The sequence below is a fragment of the Artibeus jamaicensis genome, unplaced genomic scaffold (assembly GCF_021234435.1).
Source record: "Artibeus jamaicensis isolate MK-2021 breed Jamaican fruit bat unplaced genomic scaffold, CSHL_Jam_final contig_354, whole genome shotgun sequence".
Classification (NCBI taxonomy): Eukaryota; Metazoa; Chordata; class Mammalia; order Chiroptera; family Phyllostomidae; genus Artibeus; species Artibeus jamaicensis.
In genome coordinates this window covers 46,773,432-46,792,144 of record NW_026521803.1, presented here as the reverse complement: position 1 = coordinate 46,792,144, position 18,713 = coordinate 46,773,432, and the positions used below count along the sequence as shown (strand labels likewise).

Here is an 18,713-nt window from a genome sequence, read left to right as displayed (position 1 = left end):
TCTCACGGCACTGGAGATTTGACGCAATAACGTAACATACCAAGGCGGTAATTTAATAATTAACGCACGTAACGTAAAAATTAGTAAGGACAAGAAGAAAGGATTTTACGTGTCAAAACCGGGAAGAAACCAAACGTCCTTCAGTGGGCGGTGGATGCACATGCGGACCGCAGACAGTCGGCCACCGAGGCAGAGAAGTGAGCGCGGAGCCGGTGGGGGGGGGGGGGAGCTGCAGAAATGCACTGCTGGGTGCAGGGACCTGCTCCGAGAAGCTTCACGCCACGTGATGCCAACTGTGACATCCTGCTTGTCCACACGGCGGCTGAGAGGCCGCAGTGTGCACGTGCCCCTGACGTGGGCGACCCCCGGACACGGGATGGACACGGAACAAACCCGGACGCGCCCACCAAGCAGGCAGGCACCAGACTCCCCGGAGAGGCGAGGCCTCGCCCCCTCCCACCCTCCCCGGGGCCGCTGAGGCCTGGAAACCCACAACCGAGGACAAGGACAGAAGGTGGCTGCGGAGGGGGGACAAAAAGGCCAGGCGGCCTCGGCCCCGTTGGAACGGTTACTTCACTTCGTTTCTCAGTGAGCAGGGCATTAAAGCCTTAGGAGCGGAGCAGTGAACGGCATGGAAAATATTATACAGTTGTTGCAGAAACGGCGGCTGTCGGTGCCAAGTGCGCGGTGTGCGGCCCCAGTGCCTCGCTGCCACGTGGGAGCAGGGAGCGGCACCCTGAAGACCCACAGAAAGCAGGGACAGCAGGGGCCCCTGGCACCTCCCCCCACCCCCGCCCCCACCCCCGCCCCCGCCCCAGGCAGACTGGCTGGGGTTTCTCAGCAGCTCTATTCTTACTCATGAGCTTCTGCTCTGGAGTGAGGAGGGGGCAGGGCCCCTTTATTTTGACAGAGAAAATGAAAGAAAGGAAAGGCCCTGCCCCCACACCCCAGGTTGAGCTACTTCCACTTTAACTTTGTTCTGAGGGGCAGGGAAGGGGGGGAGCTGGAAGCCTGAGCCACAGGGCCGGGTCCAGACTGATGGGGGGATGCCCCAGCTCCCCTGGCCTCTGGCAGTGGCCACTCACCACCTGTCCTCAGGCTCTGTTCAAGTCCTGCCCCCTGGCCGGAGCAGGACAGTGGCCGCCTGGAGCCAGAGGCCCCACACAGGACATGAACAAGTGTGACCACTGTCTGGGGGCCTGACGCTCAGAAGCCAGAACCCAAGTGGTGGCACTGAGGGCCTCACAGGGGCTTCCCCACCCACTAGCCACTGAACTTGACCTGCTTTCTCCTGCTGCGCTAGGGTGCTGGGCATGGGACCCGGGTGGGGGTGGGGCCAGGGGGCACCCCTAGGGGTGTTCCTGGGTAGAGAGAAGGGGAGGGGCTGCTTGGGGCCCAGGCTGGCTCCTCCTACCCTCCTCCGTGCCAACCCCTGGTCCCTCCACCCAGGACTCCTGTACCAGAGGGATCTGCAGCCCTGGACACTGTGCCTCTGGCCCCTGCACCCTGGTCTGCACCTCAGGACCCTGCACCCCGGGACAGTGCGCCCCCCCCCCTTCACCGGGACCTCTGCACCTCTGACCCCCGCGCGCGCGGGGACCCACCTGGGGCCGCGCCAGGGACGCCCTCGTTGCTCTGGTTAAATTCGAAAAGGAAATCAAAGTCGAACTCCTGGTCCTCCGGCCCCGTCATGACGAGGGGCCGGTCGGGAGTCCAGGGTCGGGGTCCAGGATCTGGGATCGGGGTCCAGGATCCAAGCCGGTCCGGGATCGGGGGTCACTGCCAGGGTCGGAGGTCCAGGGTCAGGGCCGGGGTTGGGTCTGCGGCCCGACTGCGGGGGGCGGCGGGGCTCGGCAGGGTCCCCGCCGAGGGCACCTGTGGTCGCCGCCCGGCTCGCTGCGCCCTGCGCCGGGCCCGTCCCGGTAACGTGACTCCGGCCGCCCCTCCCCCGCCCGCGCTCCGGCCCCTCCCCCGCGTTTCCGGGTTCACACAAACAAGACTCCGCGGCTGCGTCCCGAGTTTTAAATAAACTCCGGGGCCCGAGCGCACGCCTGTCACTCGCGCCCCCGCCCCGGCGGCCCACCCGCGGGCGAGACCCCCAGAGTGTGCGGGGTACGCGGCTCCTCCCGCGGCTCCCACGGCTCCTCCGTGACATCGAGGGGCGCGGAGAGCGGCGACCGTGCGGAAGAGACGGGACGCTGTCCCCAAGCTCGCTGACGGTCTGCGGCTTTGCGACTGTTGGAGCGCGAGCACCACCCGCCCTCCTATCCGGGGAGGAGAGAGGCGGCGCGTCCCGCGAGGCCGGACCCACCCGGCTGGACCCCCAGCGCCACCCACCGCCGCCCCGAGCCCCAGGACGCCACCGAACGCAGTGCGGGGCAGGGGCGCTCTCCTGCGTGCGCCGGCCCCGCGGGCTCCTCGCCTCCGGTGGTGGCGTCTGACTCCCAGGCCCGAGCCTCTGGGGCGCCTCTCCTCTCCGGTCACACCTCCCTGCAGACCCCAACCTCCTAAGAGCACTGCCCGCTCCTGTGCGCGCAGAACAGCCCCCTCTCTGCAGCAGCGGGGGGCGGGGGAGGGGCCGGGGCTTGAACCCGCAGAGCAGCGCCTACCGCCGGCACCCGGTACAGCGGGCCAGGCCCGGGCGGCGGGCGGTCGCCCTCGGTCTCCCTCCAGCTGCTTGTGCTCACTGCCCCCGGCGTCCTGGCCCCACGGAGAGCCAGCATCTGGACCAGCCGGAGGTGGTGGCCCAGGCCACCGAGCAGGGGGCACGCGCCGGGGGAGTCGGGGGAGAGAAGGAGCGGTGTCAGGTCCCGTCCGCAATTCTGTTGCTAATCGCCCACCTCTCCGCCCCTCCCGCCCTCTGCGCCCCCCCCCCGCCTCCCCATTGCTTTTTCCCAGAAGATGAGACCCCCGCTAGTCACGTGACCCCTCCCGCACCCCCCCAACGTGTGTCTCCCGTGACCCTTTGCAAAGGGCTGGCTTTCTCCAGCCATAAACTATACTTCGCTTTGGCCTGATTTGGTTTCTAATAATAGTTCTCACTTTGCGATGTATGTTGGAGGGTTGTTTTGTTTTAGTTTGCTTTTTCTGCTGACCTTCAAGCAAATGGAAGTTCTGTGTCCTGTTGAGAAGGGAACATCTCATTTTTTCTCTTTTCGGTGTTTTCTTTTTTTTCAACTTCAGCTACCTTTTCACCTCCGCAAAAAACTGACACACGACTAGCAGTCCTGATCATCTGTTTAGACTAAAATTTCCTGCTCCACCGTCCTGCAGGGGGTGGGCTCACCCCGGTCCCACCAGGTCCCTGGGGCCTACAGGCTTCAGGGCCCACAGCTGCTCTTCTCCAGGCAGAGCTGGGCTCCATCCACTTTCAGATCCCCAACCCAGGCGACCAGAGGGGGCAGCTTTTTAAAATCCTCCTCTTACCAGCACCCCAAGACTTCCCTCTCGTGAAAGGGGGGAGCTGTTCGCCCATTCAGCACACTCCGGAGCGGATGGGATGTTTAATTTGGCGCTTCCTTGGTCTGCGGGTGTTCCCGGGTGCCAGCGCCCCAGCCTGGGGGTGACACGGTGGGGTGCCAGCGCCCCACTCCTCCGGGTTAGGAAACCAGGCCGAGAAGTTAAGAGGCGGGAGAACAGGGCGGCTTTGTTCTGTGCTGGGAGCCTGGGGGCGTTCCGTGTGGAGCCACCTCCGAACGGTGGGTGGGCACTGCCCACCGGCCTGCACTTCTCCGAGTTCGGCCTGCGGAGGCCTGGGGCCGGGGCCTCAGGACACCAGCGCCTGGCGGGCTTCGGCCCAGATGCTTGTGAAACCGGAGGGCCGGGTGGGGGACAGGCAGACTCAGGGCCTTTCTCTAGGACAGGAGGGCAGGCCGTCCCCAGCCCTCGGCAGCAGCAGGGGCCCCGGCCTACAGGGGTCCCCGCCTCGGCCTGTCTGCGTGGAGGGTTAGGTCACACGTTCTGGTTGGCCTCGTTCTGTCCTCCTCATACAACAACACCAATGTTTGTTTAGTCAAAGGGCACCGGCCGCTGTCCGAGGCCTTCCAGAGCCTCTCAGAGAAGACACAGGAAATCCGAGCGCCGCCCCGACAACTGTTCCCCTCGTCAGGGCGAGAGCCTTCGCTGCAGGTGGGACCCCTGACGGCCCAAGTGAGAAAAATCTGAACTTTGAAAGGCCCGTGGCTTATACAAGAAACAGTGATAAGAAATGGGGGGGGGGGGCTTTGAAATAAGTGCCCAAGGGATGACAGTCAAAACCTCAACAATTTAAAAAACTTTTTTAATAGCAAGAGCTGGTTCTGTAAATATTTCCTGACGTTCGCATCTTAACCTTCTCTAAATGGAGATGAAATGGCAACAGGCGCCGGCTACGTCTTCCTGGACACAGGCTCTGTGCACACTGGCAGGAGGCAGCAGGCCCCCCCACCCCGGCCCCCGGCCCCTGCTGAGCGGGCGACCGAGCTGCAGCTGGAGGTGGCCGCCGGGGCCGCAGGCTGCGGGAGCTGCCGTGCCGGGGCCTGGCACTGGCCGGGCCGGGCAGGAAACGGCAGCCTGTACTTTCTAGCTCTTGCAGAAGGATGTCCGCCCTTATGAAATGCGAGTACTCATTACACATGGGCAGGTTTGCCAGCTTTCTTAAAATTATCTGAAGAAACTGCTTCAGTGGGATAGGGCCTGGGGAAAGGTGTCGCTTGCCGCCTCCAGGCCTCCAGGGGCTGGTGGCCACCCTTCTCCCTGGGCTTCCGGACACCTGAGGGAGCCACCAGGAGGGAGGTCCCTGAGCTTTGGTCACGCTGGGTCTCATAAGGGACAAAGGGGACTGCCCTAAGGAGGGCAGTGGGCTGTCGGGCTTCAGAGCCCACACCACGCCGTCCTGTGACTATAAGCAAGCAGCTGGAAACCCGGCGGTCACTTTTTAAACTGTCCTGACACATTTTCTATGGTCGGGACTCTTGTGTCCACCGGATTAAAAATGGCTAGAATCAGGGGCCGCGTTGGACAAAGCTTCTGATAGCTCCTGCCGGCCGGCCCTGCGCGAGACCAGCGACGAGGAGGCGGATTTGGGGGCGGGCGCTTGGAGAAAGTGCTCCTGGAGCAGCGCGACCCCCACACCTCTCGCTGACTAGTCTTCGAAGCCACAGGGTGGCCCGGCCCCACAGCGCTAGAAACCAGGCCATCCCTTGTCCTCTCCCAAACATCACTTCCTCCCAAAGTGTCCTCTGTGGTTCTGACGGCCCCAACTCGCCCAGTCCCCGAACCGTACGCGTTTGGGCTGAGTTTTTACCACCGGGATTCACCGCGGGGCTGCACCCGCGGAGGCCGAGCGCGCGCACTCAGCGCTAGAGAAGAGGAGACACCTATTGGCAAGAAGTCGCGCTCGAAATCAGGGCTTCTCCGGGGAAACACCAGGGGGACACCGCTTCCCAATCTGTGCAGCGCGCTGGGGACACGCGCCCCTCCCCGCGCGCATAAGCCGGGGGCCAGCTGGGCCGTCCTGGGGTCGGCCTCCCGGGGCGTGCGGGTGGCACAGCCGCCTGGGAGGCGGCGGCGGTGGCGGTGGCGGTGGGGTCGGGGCTGGGGGCGCGGGGGCCAGGGCTGGGGGGCCGCGAGGGGGGCGGTGGCCGCCGGCTTACCTTCCTCCGCCGACTTCATGGTGCCGCCGGCGGGCGGCGCGGGCCACAAAGTTTCTTCTCTCCCGCAGACTGCAGCCGGAGCGCCGAGTGGAAACTTGGAAGGGGCTGGAAAACTGGTACTTGGCATCCACGCGGCCGCGGCGGCGCGGAGCAGGAGGAGGAGCGGGCACCGCCGGGGTCGGGCTCCGGGGTGGCAGACTCCCCAGCGGACGTGCGCTGCCCGGGCTCAGCGTCTCGCTCCCCGGAGAAATGTCATCGAGGAGCGTGTGCGCGCGCGTGGCGGGACGGCTGCGGCCGGACCCGAGTGGGGTGGCGGGGGCGGGGGGGGTGGCGGCGGGGTCGGAGGCGTGCGCCCACGCCGGCAGCGGGTCCCTCGCGGAGACTCGGGCGACTCAAAGTCTCGCTCTGACGCAGGGCCGCGCTCTGCCTGCTGCCTTTTTAAAGCTGGAAAACACCTCCCCCGCCTCCCGCCGCCCAGCCGCTCCCGAGCCCCCTCCCTGCCGTGACATCACGCCCCCGCCTGTCCGGCGTGGCGCGGGGACCGGTGCCCAGCGCCGGCCCCTCCCCGCGAGGCCGCCCCTCTCGGGCCAGGACGCAAGGGCAGCAGGCCGGGGTGCGCGTGGGGGCGCCGGGCGCGCAGACCCACCCGGACCAGGACCGGCGGGGACCCGAGAGTCGCTCTCCGCCCAACGCGGGCGGTGGGGGCGCAGGGCCGAGGGGCTCCGGAGCGCGGCATGCTGAAGTCATTATGTGAAATCGCAGGCTTCCCCGCGGTGGAAATTTGGAAAAGTTCTCCCCCTGGCAGGCCCGAGAAAGGAAATTCCCACCCCGCCAAATCACTAACAGATTTCGCGGCGGTACCTCGACTCTGCCGTCTCACTGCGAACACCCAAGCCCTCATCCCGGGCGCGGGACTTGGTGGGGGGGGGGGGTTGCCGGGGAGCTGCGCGGCCCCTCCCCGGCTACCGGCCCCCGGCTCCACTTGGGACCCGCGGGCGGGGCCGCCCCGGGAGTCCCGCGCCGACGCGCAGTTCGAGTAACACTTTCCGCTTTCAAACTCTCGGCCTCGGCGCAGCTCGGCTGCCAAACGGGGCCCTGTTTTCTCGTTGGCCGCGGGTGGAAGGGCTTGGAGTGTTAGGGCGGTGAAACGGTCTGGTGTACAAAACCCATAAATCTGCCGCACGACACCCTTCGTGTCTTAAAATAAACCCACCAGGAAAGGACGCGTCTGCTGCCGGGCCCAGGAGGCCTGCGGGGCGCCGGTGGACTCCCCAGTTGCCCAGGCCCGGGACCCGGGGAAAAGGGGGGCGCAGCCGCAGATGAAAGGAGGCGGCCCAGCGGCGTCCGCGGGCAGAGCAGAAGTCTCTCCCGCCCCGGGTCTCCCGCCGAGCCGCTTCGTCCCTGGGGTGTCCGGGGGGTGTCACACTTTTGTACCTCTGCTCTCAGGCTGAGCCGGTGCCCCCGGCGCAGGGACAGGGGCGCCCGCGTGGGACCCGCGGGCCGGGGGGCAGGGGACCCCGCGAGGACGCCGGATGCCCGCCAGGAGCGCGCGGCCCCGGACGCTCGACCGCCAGGGGGCGCCAGGGCCGCGCCGCCCTCGCCCCGCCCCCGCCCGTCTCGCAGGATCGCTCCGCGCCGAGGCCGGGTGTCCCCAGACGCGGGTGCCGGGGCGCAGCCGCGAGCTTCCGTTTCCCGCCCCGCCCCCCGCCGGCACGTTGCGGGGAGAGTTTCTGCCGGCCGCTCGCCCCCCGCGCCCCACCGGGACGCGCCGGGAGGACGCCGAGTGTCGGGGGCGCGGCGGCGGCGGGTCCCTCGGGTCGAGTGAAAGGCGAGTCCGACCCGTGCGCCCCTCCCGCGGCCCCACCCGCGCAGGCGGCCCGGGCCCCGAGCCCGCGGGGCCCTCAGGGGCGGGGGGGGGCGCCCTGCTCGGGGCGGGGCTGGCGTCCGCAGCGCTGGTCGCCGCGGCGCCCCCTCCCCCTCGACAAATAGTGCCGCCGCGTCCAGAAAGGCGCTTTCCTGTCTGCGCTCAATGCCCTCCTTATTCCTCCGCCCGGTGACGGAATCCCCGTCTGTTTCCCTCTGTTTAATGCCGTTGCCGGGACCACGGTGGCCGCGCGCCAGGGCGCAGGGAGTTCCGGCGTCGGCGGCGCAGCCCGCGGCCAGCGCGCCCCCGGCCCCGGCGGGTTCTGCGGCCGCCGCGGTCCCGGGGCTCTGTCCTGCGGCCGCGGCCCCGACGCGCCCCTCCCGCCGCCCCGGCCTCCGGCTTCCTCGGGAGGTGTGTTTATAGCCGCTACCAGGAGAGACGTGACACGGATTTTATTTTAAGAATGGGTGATGACTAACGAAGTTAAAAAGGAGCTTAGGGCAGAAAACAAGGCTATTTTTAGATTGCTGTTGTTTCTGTGGATTATTGGGGCGAAGACACCCCAGAAGCTTACCACTTCCAAAGTCCCCTTGGGTGCCAAGTCCTTTCTCCTGGAGCGCACGCGGGATGTTCCGCCCGGCGCAGCATTTTCTGGAGAGCCGGGCGGTCACGTTGGCTGGGTTTGTGTTCCAGCACAGCTGCTATGGAGACCGGGCCTCAGTGATGTGGGCGGCCGGCCGGGTCAGGAGGACCTGAGAGCGAGCCGGGCCTCCTGCCCCGCGAGCCCCAGGGGACCGCGTGGCGCACCTGCCCGGGCACTGCCCGCCTTCTCCCCGGTGCTGCGCGGGGGCCTGGCCAGGGCCCACCCTTTCCTGCTGTTACTCAGCGTGACACGTGCAGCTGCCACTTGTCGCTCGGGAACACCACGCACACGTCTGCGGGCCCACTGTCCACGCTTGCTTGTGCTGGGGTCACACTCCGAGCCGCGGCGCGGGCCACTCGGACACGTCTCCATTTGGGAGCCCTCCGAGCTGCCGGGTCCTTTTGCCGCGGTACGGTTCCACCTGGGCGCCCTTCCGCCCGCGGGGAGGGGGCCCACCGGCTGGACAGAGGCGTTGCGGCTGGGCTGGGGGACCCGGGCGCTGGGCCAGAGTGTGGCGCTGAGCAGCAAGTTAAAAACTGAGGACGACGCAGAGGTCATTTACTTTGAAGTAAACTGCTGAGATTTCGTAAAAAGCCAAACCAAGTAAATCTCACAGCCTTGGCTGCAGCCGAAGAGGAAAGGACTCCCCTGGATTATACGCCTGCGCCCGCACATTCAGGCGTTCCTTTTAAGTTTGGGGTGTTCTTAGCGATCCGTGAGTTTGGGGTTCAGAGGTCCTACACCGTGGTTGGCTCCTGCAGCATCGCATCGATGCCCCCTCCGTGGGTGGTTTGCCAGGGCCGCCTCCGATGGCTTTCCGGCGGCCTAACCTCGTCCTGACCTCCCTGCACCAGCTTCCGTCCCAGAGCACGTGCCTGGGGCATCCGGAGAAAGTCCACACCACTGGGCATGGCAGCCGAAGATGTCCTTCAGCCTCCACGCCTGCAGCAGCCATGCGGGGACCTCAGTGGGGGCCCTCCCAGGGCCTGTTACCCCCCCCCATAAACACACACAGACACTGAGGTGTGTTACTGCCCCACGCCCCCACTCGGTCCCGTGGTTTTCAGCCTCAGGCGTCTCGTGGTGCACATACTCCATTCTGCAGCACGCCAGAAACATACTGTATGTCTGCCAGTCTGACAAAATAGTGTAGTTTGGATTCATTCACATAGGACGACTATTGTCATTTTTTTTTAATTCAACCATCTAAGGGGAAAAGAGCTCAGTGCCCCTGACTAAACAGGCACTGCGCGTTTTAAAATTCACAGGGCACACCCAGTACAAGTTGCTGATGTCGTCGGTCACCAGAGCCTCTTTCCGATCCGCCACACCCCCTGTTCCCAGCGCCCTTACTGCATCTCTGATGAGTCTTTGCCCACCTCCCAGTGGGCGCCTCCCAGTGCGGCGGCCTTGGACAGCCTGAGTTTGTTTCGCCCAGTACAGGGCAAAAGTAGGCCTACCCATGTGAGTCCAGGACACACAAAGTTTATTCTTCTATTATCGGTAGTTACTGTGCTATTTTCCCCACGAGCAGCTGTGAGCCCACCTTTGCGCCCCCCCCTCCCCATCTCGGGGTCGCTCCACCTGCCCTGGGGTGGAACTGGCTCTGCCGTTGGGCTGGGTGCTCCGCGCCATCTGGGCGTCCGGCTGTTCTGAGGGCTGGTTAAGTCTCTGGTTCCCGGGGATATTCAGTCTGGTCGTCGCATCCGTTATTCAAAGTGGCGCGTTGAAGGCTCCAGCAGGGAGTTACCGCGGTGCTATCCGATTTTCCCCTTCGGCTTTTGCTTTGTGCATGTTGGGGCTCTGTGATGAGGTGCCCCTGTGTTTCCACCTGCTGTGTTTTCCTGAGGGACTGGCCTTTTCTCGTTCCGAAGTATCCCTCTTTCTCTTTGGTAAGGCCTTTGCGTTGATGTTTTGTCGGACGCTGGTGTGGCCACACCAGTTTTCTGTGGCTGGTCTTCGCATGACAGTGTTTTTCCACCTTTGAATCTGAAGTGTCTCTCGTAACACTTAAAAGTTGGATTCTGTTTTTGGTCCAGTTTGACAGTCTCTGCCCTTGAGGGTCTTGTTGAATCCATCCCACTTAATGCCATCGTCGGTCTGCAGCTTCCACTTTACATTTTTGCCTTCTATTTTTCTCCTGTCCTTTTTGTTCCTCTTTGTTGCTTTCTTTTATGTTAAGTGTGTTTTTTCTAATGTAGCATTTTAATCGATGATTCCTTTTTCCTGAGTTACTTTCTCAGTGACCGTTCTGGGGTTTATCACACACGTTAACATCACTACCAGCGTCAGATCTGTGCCAGCTTCGCACCAGAGCCACGTACAGATACCGGCCCTGTGCCGTCCGCCTCCCTCCGCCTCGTGGTGTTAAGTCAGACACTTCACAAACGGTGATGTTACAAACCCCACAGCACTGTCGTTATTTCCCTGCCGCCTGCTGTCATTTCCTTAATCCACGCAGCTTTGCTCCACCCACTTCTGTGTTGTTCTTGGAGACATATCACAACCTACTATATTCCTATTGATCAGACCCCCATGTTACATTCTAGATACATTGTTCTACACAATTGCTCTTCCGGTCAGCTATGAGGTGAAACATATACTTTTGTACTATCATTAAAACCATATAACCACTTTCACTGGGACGCTGTTTTTCATGTGGATTCAGTTCCTTTCTGGGGTCACTTGCTTTCAGTCTGAAATTCCTTTAGTATTTCTTTTTTTTTAAAAGATTTTTAAAATTTGTTTATCTTTAGAGGGGAAGGGAAGGAGAGGGAGAGAAACATCAATGTACCGTTGCCTCTCGTGTGACCCCTGCTGGGAACTGGCCTGCAACCCAGGCACGTGCCCCGACTGGGGGTTGAACTGGCCGACCCTCTGGTTTGCAGGCTGGTGCCCAGTCGGCTCAGTCACGGGAGCCGGGGCTTCCTTTAGTATTTCTTGTGAAGTGGGTCTGGGAGCAGCGCAAATAACAGTTTTTGTTGATCTGGGGAAAATCTTCATTTCACCCTTATTTTTGGGAAACAGCTCTGCCGAGTATAGGTTCTCGGGCCCACCTTCGCACCCCTTCCGTGCCTGCTTCGCTGCTGCTGGGAGGCCCCTGCGGGTCGGGTCGGGGTCCCCGTGAATGACACGTGGCTTTGCTCTCGCTGCGTCCAGGACAGTCCCCGTGTCATTCATTCTCAGTCCCTAAGATGTATCAGCTGGTGGGTGTCTGCACTGATCACTTATTGAGCTTCTTAGATGGGTAGGTTGTTTCTCAACAAATTCTCGACATTTTCAGCCATCATTTTGGGGGTATTCCCCCCCCAGACCCTTTGGGTGGCCCTGCCGAGCACACTCGGCAACCTGGGTGGTGCCCCTCGATTCCCTGAGGCCACCTTCGTTTTTCTTCGTTCTGGTTTTCCTCCCCTCTCGGCCTCCAGCGTCGCTGCGGGTCCGCCGTGGAGCCCCCGTCTGCCTGCCCACACCTGCCGTCGAACTAGCCGGGGGGCCTGGGGCTCAGTCCCACCGTCTGACCCCAGAATTTCCGCACGTTTTGTCTCTTTATCGCCAGCACCCATCTGACGCGATGTCATCATCCCCACCCCTCTACTTCCTCAATCAAGCGTTTCTCTGGCTCTGGGACACGGCCCCAGGAGGCCTTTTCTGTGGAAGCCGACATCTGGCCCCCCTCCCTGGCAGTTTGGGCTGGGGGCTTCTTTCCGGGTGGGGGAGGTACGTGTCCTGCTTTCCCGCTTTTTTGCATGCAACGTAATTTTCTTGTTGGGAAGTGGACATTTTGAACAATGCATTGTAGCAACTTTTCGTGTAGGTAGGTACCCCCCTCATCAATCTGGGGCTTGCGGTTGTTTGTTTCTTTGTTCAGTGAGTGGCTGGCTTGTTTGAATGAAGCCTCTCCCCTCCCGGGGTATTTGGCACCCCTGCCACTCCTCCCCGGGGGGGCCCAGCTTGGGTGCCACAGTCACCTGATGACAGGTCACAGTAAGGACTCCTTCTGTCTTTGACCACACCCGCCGAGGAGCCCCAGTGACAGGGCCACTCTGCTGTTCTCGGCAATGCCTGGCCGATGCGTTCCCGCCGAAGGGGGCGGTCCCCCAGCTAACCTGTGGCTTTTTTGGGTGGGACGGTGTTGGATGCTGGTTCTGCCCTGGGCAGTGTGTGCCGCCGTGCTGCCCCCAGTTCTCTCCTGCAGCCTAGGCCACACCTTCACTGGACCCGGGATCTCTGTCCGTGGCCTCCACCCCCACTTCCAGTGCTCGCCAGCAGCCAGCAGTTGGAAGAGGCCAGCACGGTCCTCCCACGGCCTTCACCTTGGACTTGAGAAACTGCGAGGGAATATATTTCTGTCGCTCAGAGCTGCCCACTTCATGGTCATTTCTCATGGGGGGCCCCGGGGAACCAGGCACAAATGCCAAGTGGCTTGTCCTCCTAGGACTCGACATCACACCTGCTGTCCCCAGAGCGCCCGTGGCCCGGGAGGTGCCCAGCTTTCCCTCCGAAGGCCGTGCTGCCCCAGCCTGCCAGGCGGCCTGGCCACAGCCTCCGTGTCAGACTGCATCGGTGGGACCCTGCCACAGCTGCGGGGGTCCCAGGTCGCACAAGAGCTGGAACACGGACCTGGCCCGGGGCTCCTTTCTCGCTCTGTGAGATGGGAGGGATCGGCCGTGGAGGAGGTAAGAAGTACTTGATGCTGTCAGGAGGGAGGGGGAAGGAAATGTGGAAGCTGCCTGACAGGGCCCCTCAGCTGTGTCCTGGGGGCCAGCCAGCTCCTCACTTTTCCCCGACGCTCCTGGGAGCACAGGGAGGCTGAGCAGGGGCCGCTGGTCGGGCCACCCTGGCTACGGCACAGGCTTGGGGACTCGTCGCCTGTCCTGAGCCTCGGAGGCCTGCGCACCCCTGACCCTTCCGGTTAGCCTGAGGCCCACGCTTGCAGGATGAGGGGGCCTTCGAGTCCAGGGCAAGGTGGGGGAGGCTCAGAAGCCACTTTCTACACCCTACCCACCCCCAGGAAAATGCCACTTTGTCTCTGGTAAGATTCGGGGCTTGCACCTGTGAATGAACCACGTCTCCTTCTTGTGCAGTAACAGTTAACAGCTTTCTAATGGCAACATTGTACCTTTTCCCTTAAACCAGTGGGTTTATCTAAATCTGTCTATTTGAGCCAGTTCTGCCCCACCGCAGACAGGGAGTCCGCGCTTCTGTCCTCTTAGGACCCAAGTGAGTGATTTTCTTTTGTGCCGGAGGTGCAGTTTCAGGAGGCTGCAGCCGAGGACGGATGGGGTGGCCCAGGCCCGGGCTCCGTGGCTCCCAAACCATTTTCCAAGTGCGTTTGGTTTAATAAAGCACCAAACACTAGGCAAGCTCTGCAGGCACTTTTTCCACTCGTTTGAAACCCCAGTGAATTTCAAGGGGAATTTGGTGCATGTGCTTCTGATTCATCAGTCAGCCACCAGGAGGCTGTGTCAGAGCGTTTGATGTCCGGCAGACGGCCACCGTTTACGAGCCGCTGAGCCTTTTTTCTACTTAGAGAAGGAGAGGAACTGGCACGTCGCCAAAGTGTAAATGGTCGTGAGCCCTCGGCGACGATGCCGTTTCCCACCCCACACCCGTGGGTGCGGGGCCGCCAGGAACCGGGACAGACCAGCCCCAGGAGCCGCGGGCGGCGGGTGGGTGGCCATGCACTGGGAGGCGGATGCTGGTGGGCACCGACCCCCCACCCGGCTCTCCTCCACCCGGCCCTCAGCTTGCCAGCCAGCCAGCGACCCTTCGGGGCACGTTTAACAACTGGCAAAACAGACGGAACAAAACCCACCATTTGTGCCACCGTTAGCGGCACAGCTCGGTGGCCTAAGCACAGTCACGCTGGTCACCACCAAATTCTTCACCCTCCCCACACTGAGCCCCGGCCCAGCCACAGCCCCTGCGACCACCGCCTGTCTCTGTGGTCCTGACCACACGGGGGGGGGGGCCGTCCTTTCGTGACCAGCTTCCTCCAGAGCGACAGCCTGTGGGTGCACCTGTGGCAGCCTGTGCGGCAGTGCCCTTCCTCTGCAGGCCGAGCGACCCCGTCCTGTGCGCACCGCGTTTTCTCAGCCGCTCCTCTGCGGTGCCTGTTTGGCCTGCGGTCCGTCGCGGCCGGCACCGGGCAGGTGCTCGGAGCGTCCCCTCTGGAGACCTCGGGCTCCGGAAGAGACCTGAGCAACCTGCCTGGTCCTGGGCGCCCCGGGGGGCACAGAGGCAGGGCCTGGGGGCGCGAGGCCCCTCTGCGGTGGCAGGTCCTGCAGCCACGCCCGCGCGGGCCGAGAGAGGTCCGGTTGTGATGCTGGAAGGTTCAGTGGCAACTGGGAAATCACAGGGCCTTGCTGTCCTGCCACTGGGGCCCGTCACCACTCCCGAGTGACGGGCTGACCCCACGTGCTGCTGCCTTTGGTCCTCACGATGGGGCAGCGGCTCAGGCTGCGGGGCCGGGACAGGCCTTGGCGGACCCTCCTGGGTGGTGCGATGGGCTGGGTGGCCTGGGGTCACGGCAGGGGGGCTGCTGCCGGGTGGGACGTCCTCCCAGGCCCCACAAACGCACGGGCTGGACATCGCCCGCCACAGACTTCTCCCTGTCCCTGCCACACCCGGCTTCCTCTGCGCACCACATGGGCCCCGGGCTGAGGACAAGTGTCCTGCAGGGGGGTGTCCCAGAGCCCACATGGCCTGGTGGGGGGAGGGCAGTGCCCGGGGAGCAGGGCGGCCTCTGGGGGAAGGTTCTGAGCGTGGCCGCCCTGGCCGCCCCGCTGACCCCGAAGGCCTCTCGCCCCGACACTGCGTCCATGTCCGCCCAGAGGCCTCTCTTGTGCCCAGGCCCCACGACACACAGCTCGCCCACGGCTCGCGGGCCCCGCGCTTCCTGGGCCGCCCCAGCGCACCCCTGCGCGTGCTCCGGGGTGCACGCATGGACTCACACCGAGGGCTCTGGGTTCTGTCCAGCCCACCCTGCTCACACGCTGACCCTGAGACCGGGCGTCTGCACAAACGCTCACCAGGCCAACAGAGGGGCCGGGAGCTCGGTGCTCCCTCAGCCCACCAGCTCTCGTCCGGCTGCCACTTGTCACACGGTGGGGGCTTTGAGAGGGCACCCGCGGCGCGTGCGCAGCGCTCATCCCAAGGCAGCACAGACACAGCTGCCACCAGTCTGCTCTGGAAACCTCAGCGGCCCCCAGGTGCCTCCAGGGGCTCAGACCAGAGGGATAGAAGGAAGAGCCCACGGCAGGGACCAGGGCCAGGTGCAGCCAGTGAGTGAGAGCCCCCGGTGGCCCTGGCGAGTGTCCACGGAACCCGCCCCGATGGTGGCAGGCTGCCACAGGGGTCCCGGGGCTGGGGGACAGGCTGTTCGCTTCGTGCTGGTGGCCAAGGAACCAGCCAGACCGGAGCAGGAGCCTCTCCCGGCCCAGAGAGAGAGGCCGGGTCCCAGCCCGTGATGGCGCCGTGTGGGGAGGGGCCTCGGAAGGGCAAGTTCGGGCGTGGGCCTGACAGCCAGCTGCCTCTCGGCTCTGGTCTGGGGGACAGTGGGGACCATCGTGCCCCGCCCCGGGGGCCCCAGGGCTGTTCTCAAGATGGGGCTCTGCTGGCTCCCCAGTGTCGGCCAAGTCAGGACCCTCCTCCTCGGAAGCCACAGAGAAACTGAGTCCCAGCCACAGGCTGCGAAGGATTCAGGAGAGAAGGACTCAGACCATGTGGACCTGGTGCCCAGGGCCCAGGGCGGACTCTGACCGGCTGGTCTGTGTGCGGACAGCGCTGCCTGTGATGCTCTGTGGAGCCCTGGGCGCACACCACCGACGCATGCATGCAGGTGAACTTCCCCAGAGCCTGTCCCTCGGCCGTGGGGACGCCCCCTGGACCCGGGCACTCAGCAGCCCTGAAGTGGAAGCGGCATCCTGGTGCTCGGCTGCTGACGCGCCTGTGCCTGCAGCTGAGGAACGGGGCACCTGGGCTGGTAGGGAATGTAAGGACCACTACAGTACCCAGCGGTCACCCACCGCCCTGGGCAGCATGGGGCCCCCCCAGGGCCAGGTCCACCCGGAACCTCGGATGGGTGGTGTCTGGAGACAGCCACTCACTCATCAGGACGAGTGGGTCTTGGAGAAGGGTGGGCCTGGGTCCAGGGACCGGGTGTCCTCGTGCTGCCAGGGAAAGAAAGGACCGCGGACCCACAGGAGGCAGCAGCACCCGTGGGGGTGTCCCCCAGGAGGACCTGGGGACCCAGAGCCGCCCGTGCTCCCTATAGGTATGACCCTGACACTGTACATACCCGAGGAAGGTGGGGGTTCCCTGATGTGAGCAACCCGGCCCAGCGAGGTCACGGGCCTGGGGTCCGGATCTGGGCGGTTCCCACATCTCCAGTGCCCGTGGGCCAGGAACCAGCCTGGAGCCCAGCAGCCAGCTGGTTATTTCTTGGCTTCTAGCGCCACCTGCTGGAATCCTCTGCAATTACAGCCGGTGGCGCCCAGGTGTTTCCTGTCCCTTCTCACCTTGTCCTCACTCACTGCCCCTCAAGTGTTTTCTGAGGTGTCCTGTGACTGCCACTGAGATGAGACGAGGCCAGCCCCACCCCGCCCCCTGCTTCCTGTTCCTTTGTGTCCATCCAGCCGTCTAGTCCACTCCAGACACTGAGATCAGGCCCTGGGATACTTGCTCAGCCGTCCCTTCCTCTCTGAACTTGTCCCGGTCCCCTAGTTCACACCCCTGCCCTCCACCAGTCACTCCCAAACGCGCTGCAGTCAAACCCAGTGACCTCAGCCCACTGGTGGTCACGGGCCAGCCCACGCGGGTCCGCACGGAACCCCTGGTGCAGACGCTGCCCACCCTGCCGTGTGCCCTCCTGTCACCTCCCCCTGCCGTGTCCCTGCCCCCCAGCTTGTCAGTCACGGGGGAGCACCCACAACCTTGGGTGAACATGCACCAGCCCCCGTCACCCGCTCGCGCCCTCTGGACCCCAGGTTGGTTTGCTTGTCACGTCTGGACGGCAGTCGCCACCCGGAGTCCTCCTCTCCGCGGAGCGCCCTCACCTGCCGCACGGCCCCAGTCCTCAGCCCACCGCGGGGTCTACGGCCTCCCTGCCCGGTCCTTCCGCACCCCAGACGGCCTGACTCCCACCCTGCACGGGGTGATGGGGAAGATGGGAACCTGGTGCCCAGGGACAGTGTGAGCAGTGGCCGCATGGCCCCTTCTCCAGTGGAGCTTACAGCAGACGAGGGACACAGGGACAGTCAAACTACTGAAATGTCCATCCCAGACCCACAGGTGGAAACAGGATCCAGGTCCCACTGGGCTGCAGCTGCCCAGGCTCCCGGCCCTCAGAGCAGGGACAGCCCTTGGGCAGGCAGCTCAGGGGCTCAGGCCACTGCACAGCGACACCATGTGGGCGGTGTGGGGAATGGCTCCAGCTCCAGGCTGCTGGGCACCTGGTGTGGGGGCTCAGATTGCAGCTGAGAGCCTGTGCTGTGGCCGAGAGCAGGAGCGCCCCACCCCAGCCCAGCCCTGCCCTCCCGGGGGACTGGGGGGCCGTGCGAAGATAAGCTGAAGGGCTCCAACACAGCCCAGTGGCCTGGTGCGAGGCTGCAGCTTCCTGCTTAGGAAGAGTCTGCACGTCCGACCGACCAGCTGAGAACCCCGGGGCTCCTGGGAACAGCGTGTGGGACGTGGGGGCCGGGGTCTGGGAGTGGGCACTGACTCCTGGCCCCTCGACAGCGACGGGTCGGTCAACAAGAGCAGGGAGCTGCCTCCCGGAGGTGGGCCAGCAGCTTGGGGACGGGCCTTCCTGCATATGGTCACGAGTGCGTGTGCGTCAGCAACCAGAGCAGCCAGGAAAGCCAGAGACCGGGTGCCTGGTGCTGTGGCTCGTGAGTTCACAGGGCGTGGCGTCCAGACGTGGACGTGGCTTTGCAGTGATGTCACACGTGTGAGGACAGGACCTTAAACACCAGTCCCCCAACAGCAATGCCCCTACGTAACCGCAGCTGCCGCGGGGCGTGGTGGAGCAAGACCGCCCGCCCGTCTACCCGGAGCCCTGGACGCATGCGCAGTGGCCTCAGCCTGGGCTTTATTGGCCGAGCCGGGAAGACTGTCTGCGTTACAGCAGAGAAGGAAGCTCTTGTGTGTTGGGAAGCTGCAGAACATCAAACAAGCTTCTGTTTCAATCTTCAGAAACCAGGGCGAGGGGAGTGCATTATAGAAACAGAAGCTGGTCCAATGTGAAAATGAAATTTTAGAAACAGCAGGGACCGGGACCGTTGCCCTGCCTGGGCGCCACGCCCACAGTGGTGTCCGCTCAGAACGCTCCTCGGGCTCCATGCGCTCGCTCTCCTGTCCCAGGGGCCACTGCACAGAGGCCCCTGGGGACCCATGGTGCCGTCAGGGCTGGAGCTAGGACGTCAGCTTGGAGTAGCTGGGCGGGGAGAGCTTGCGCTTCAAGTACTTAAGGACGTAGAGCGGGAGGCAGCTGACCACGGTGACAGCCGACACCTTCCACACGAAGGCCACAGTAGTGATAAAGGCCACGTCTGCAGGGGAGAAAAACAGGAGG

General features: G+C 63.9%; 2 protein-coding genes across 19 annotated transcripts in view; both read right to left on the bottom strand.

Annotated features, from left to right (window-relative positions):
- NFATC1 (nuclear factor of activated T cells 1) overlaps positions 1 to 6,079 on the bottom strand; it is an 82,216-nt gene extending 76,137 nt beyond the window's left edge. For 4 of the 9 annotated variants that reach the window (XM_037148070.2, XM_037148073.2, XM_053664186.1 and 1 more), the window contains exon 1: positions 5,634 to 6,079. In XM_037148070.2, the coding sequence (XP_037003965.2) occupies positions 5,634 to 5,760 (127 nt within the window). In that variant the 5' untranslated portion in view covers positions 5,761 to 6,079. Of the gene's footprint in view, positions 1 to 1,604; positions 1,946 to 2,083; positions 2,231 to 5,633 lie in introns of those variants that run through there. The other 5 variants (XM_053664184.1, XM_053664183.1, XM_053664185.1 and 2 more) reach the window with 5 other exon arrangements.
- Positions 6,080 to 18,213: 12,134 nt separating this feature from the next.
- Positions 18,214 to 18,713, bottom strand: part of ATP9B (ATPase phospholipid transporting 9B (putative)) — a 115,563-nt gene continuing 115,063 nt past the window's right edge. For all 10 annotated transcript variants that reach the window (XM_053664166.1, XM_053664164.1, XM_053664165.1 and 7 more), the window contains one exon: positions 18,214 to 18,690. In XM_053664166.1, the coding sequence (XP_053520141.1) occupies positions 18,606 to 18,690 (85 nt within the window). In that variant the 3' untranslated portion in view covers positions 18,214 to 18,605. The remainder of the gene's footprint in view (positions 18,691 to 18,713) is intronic.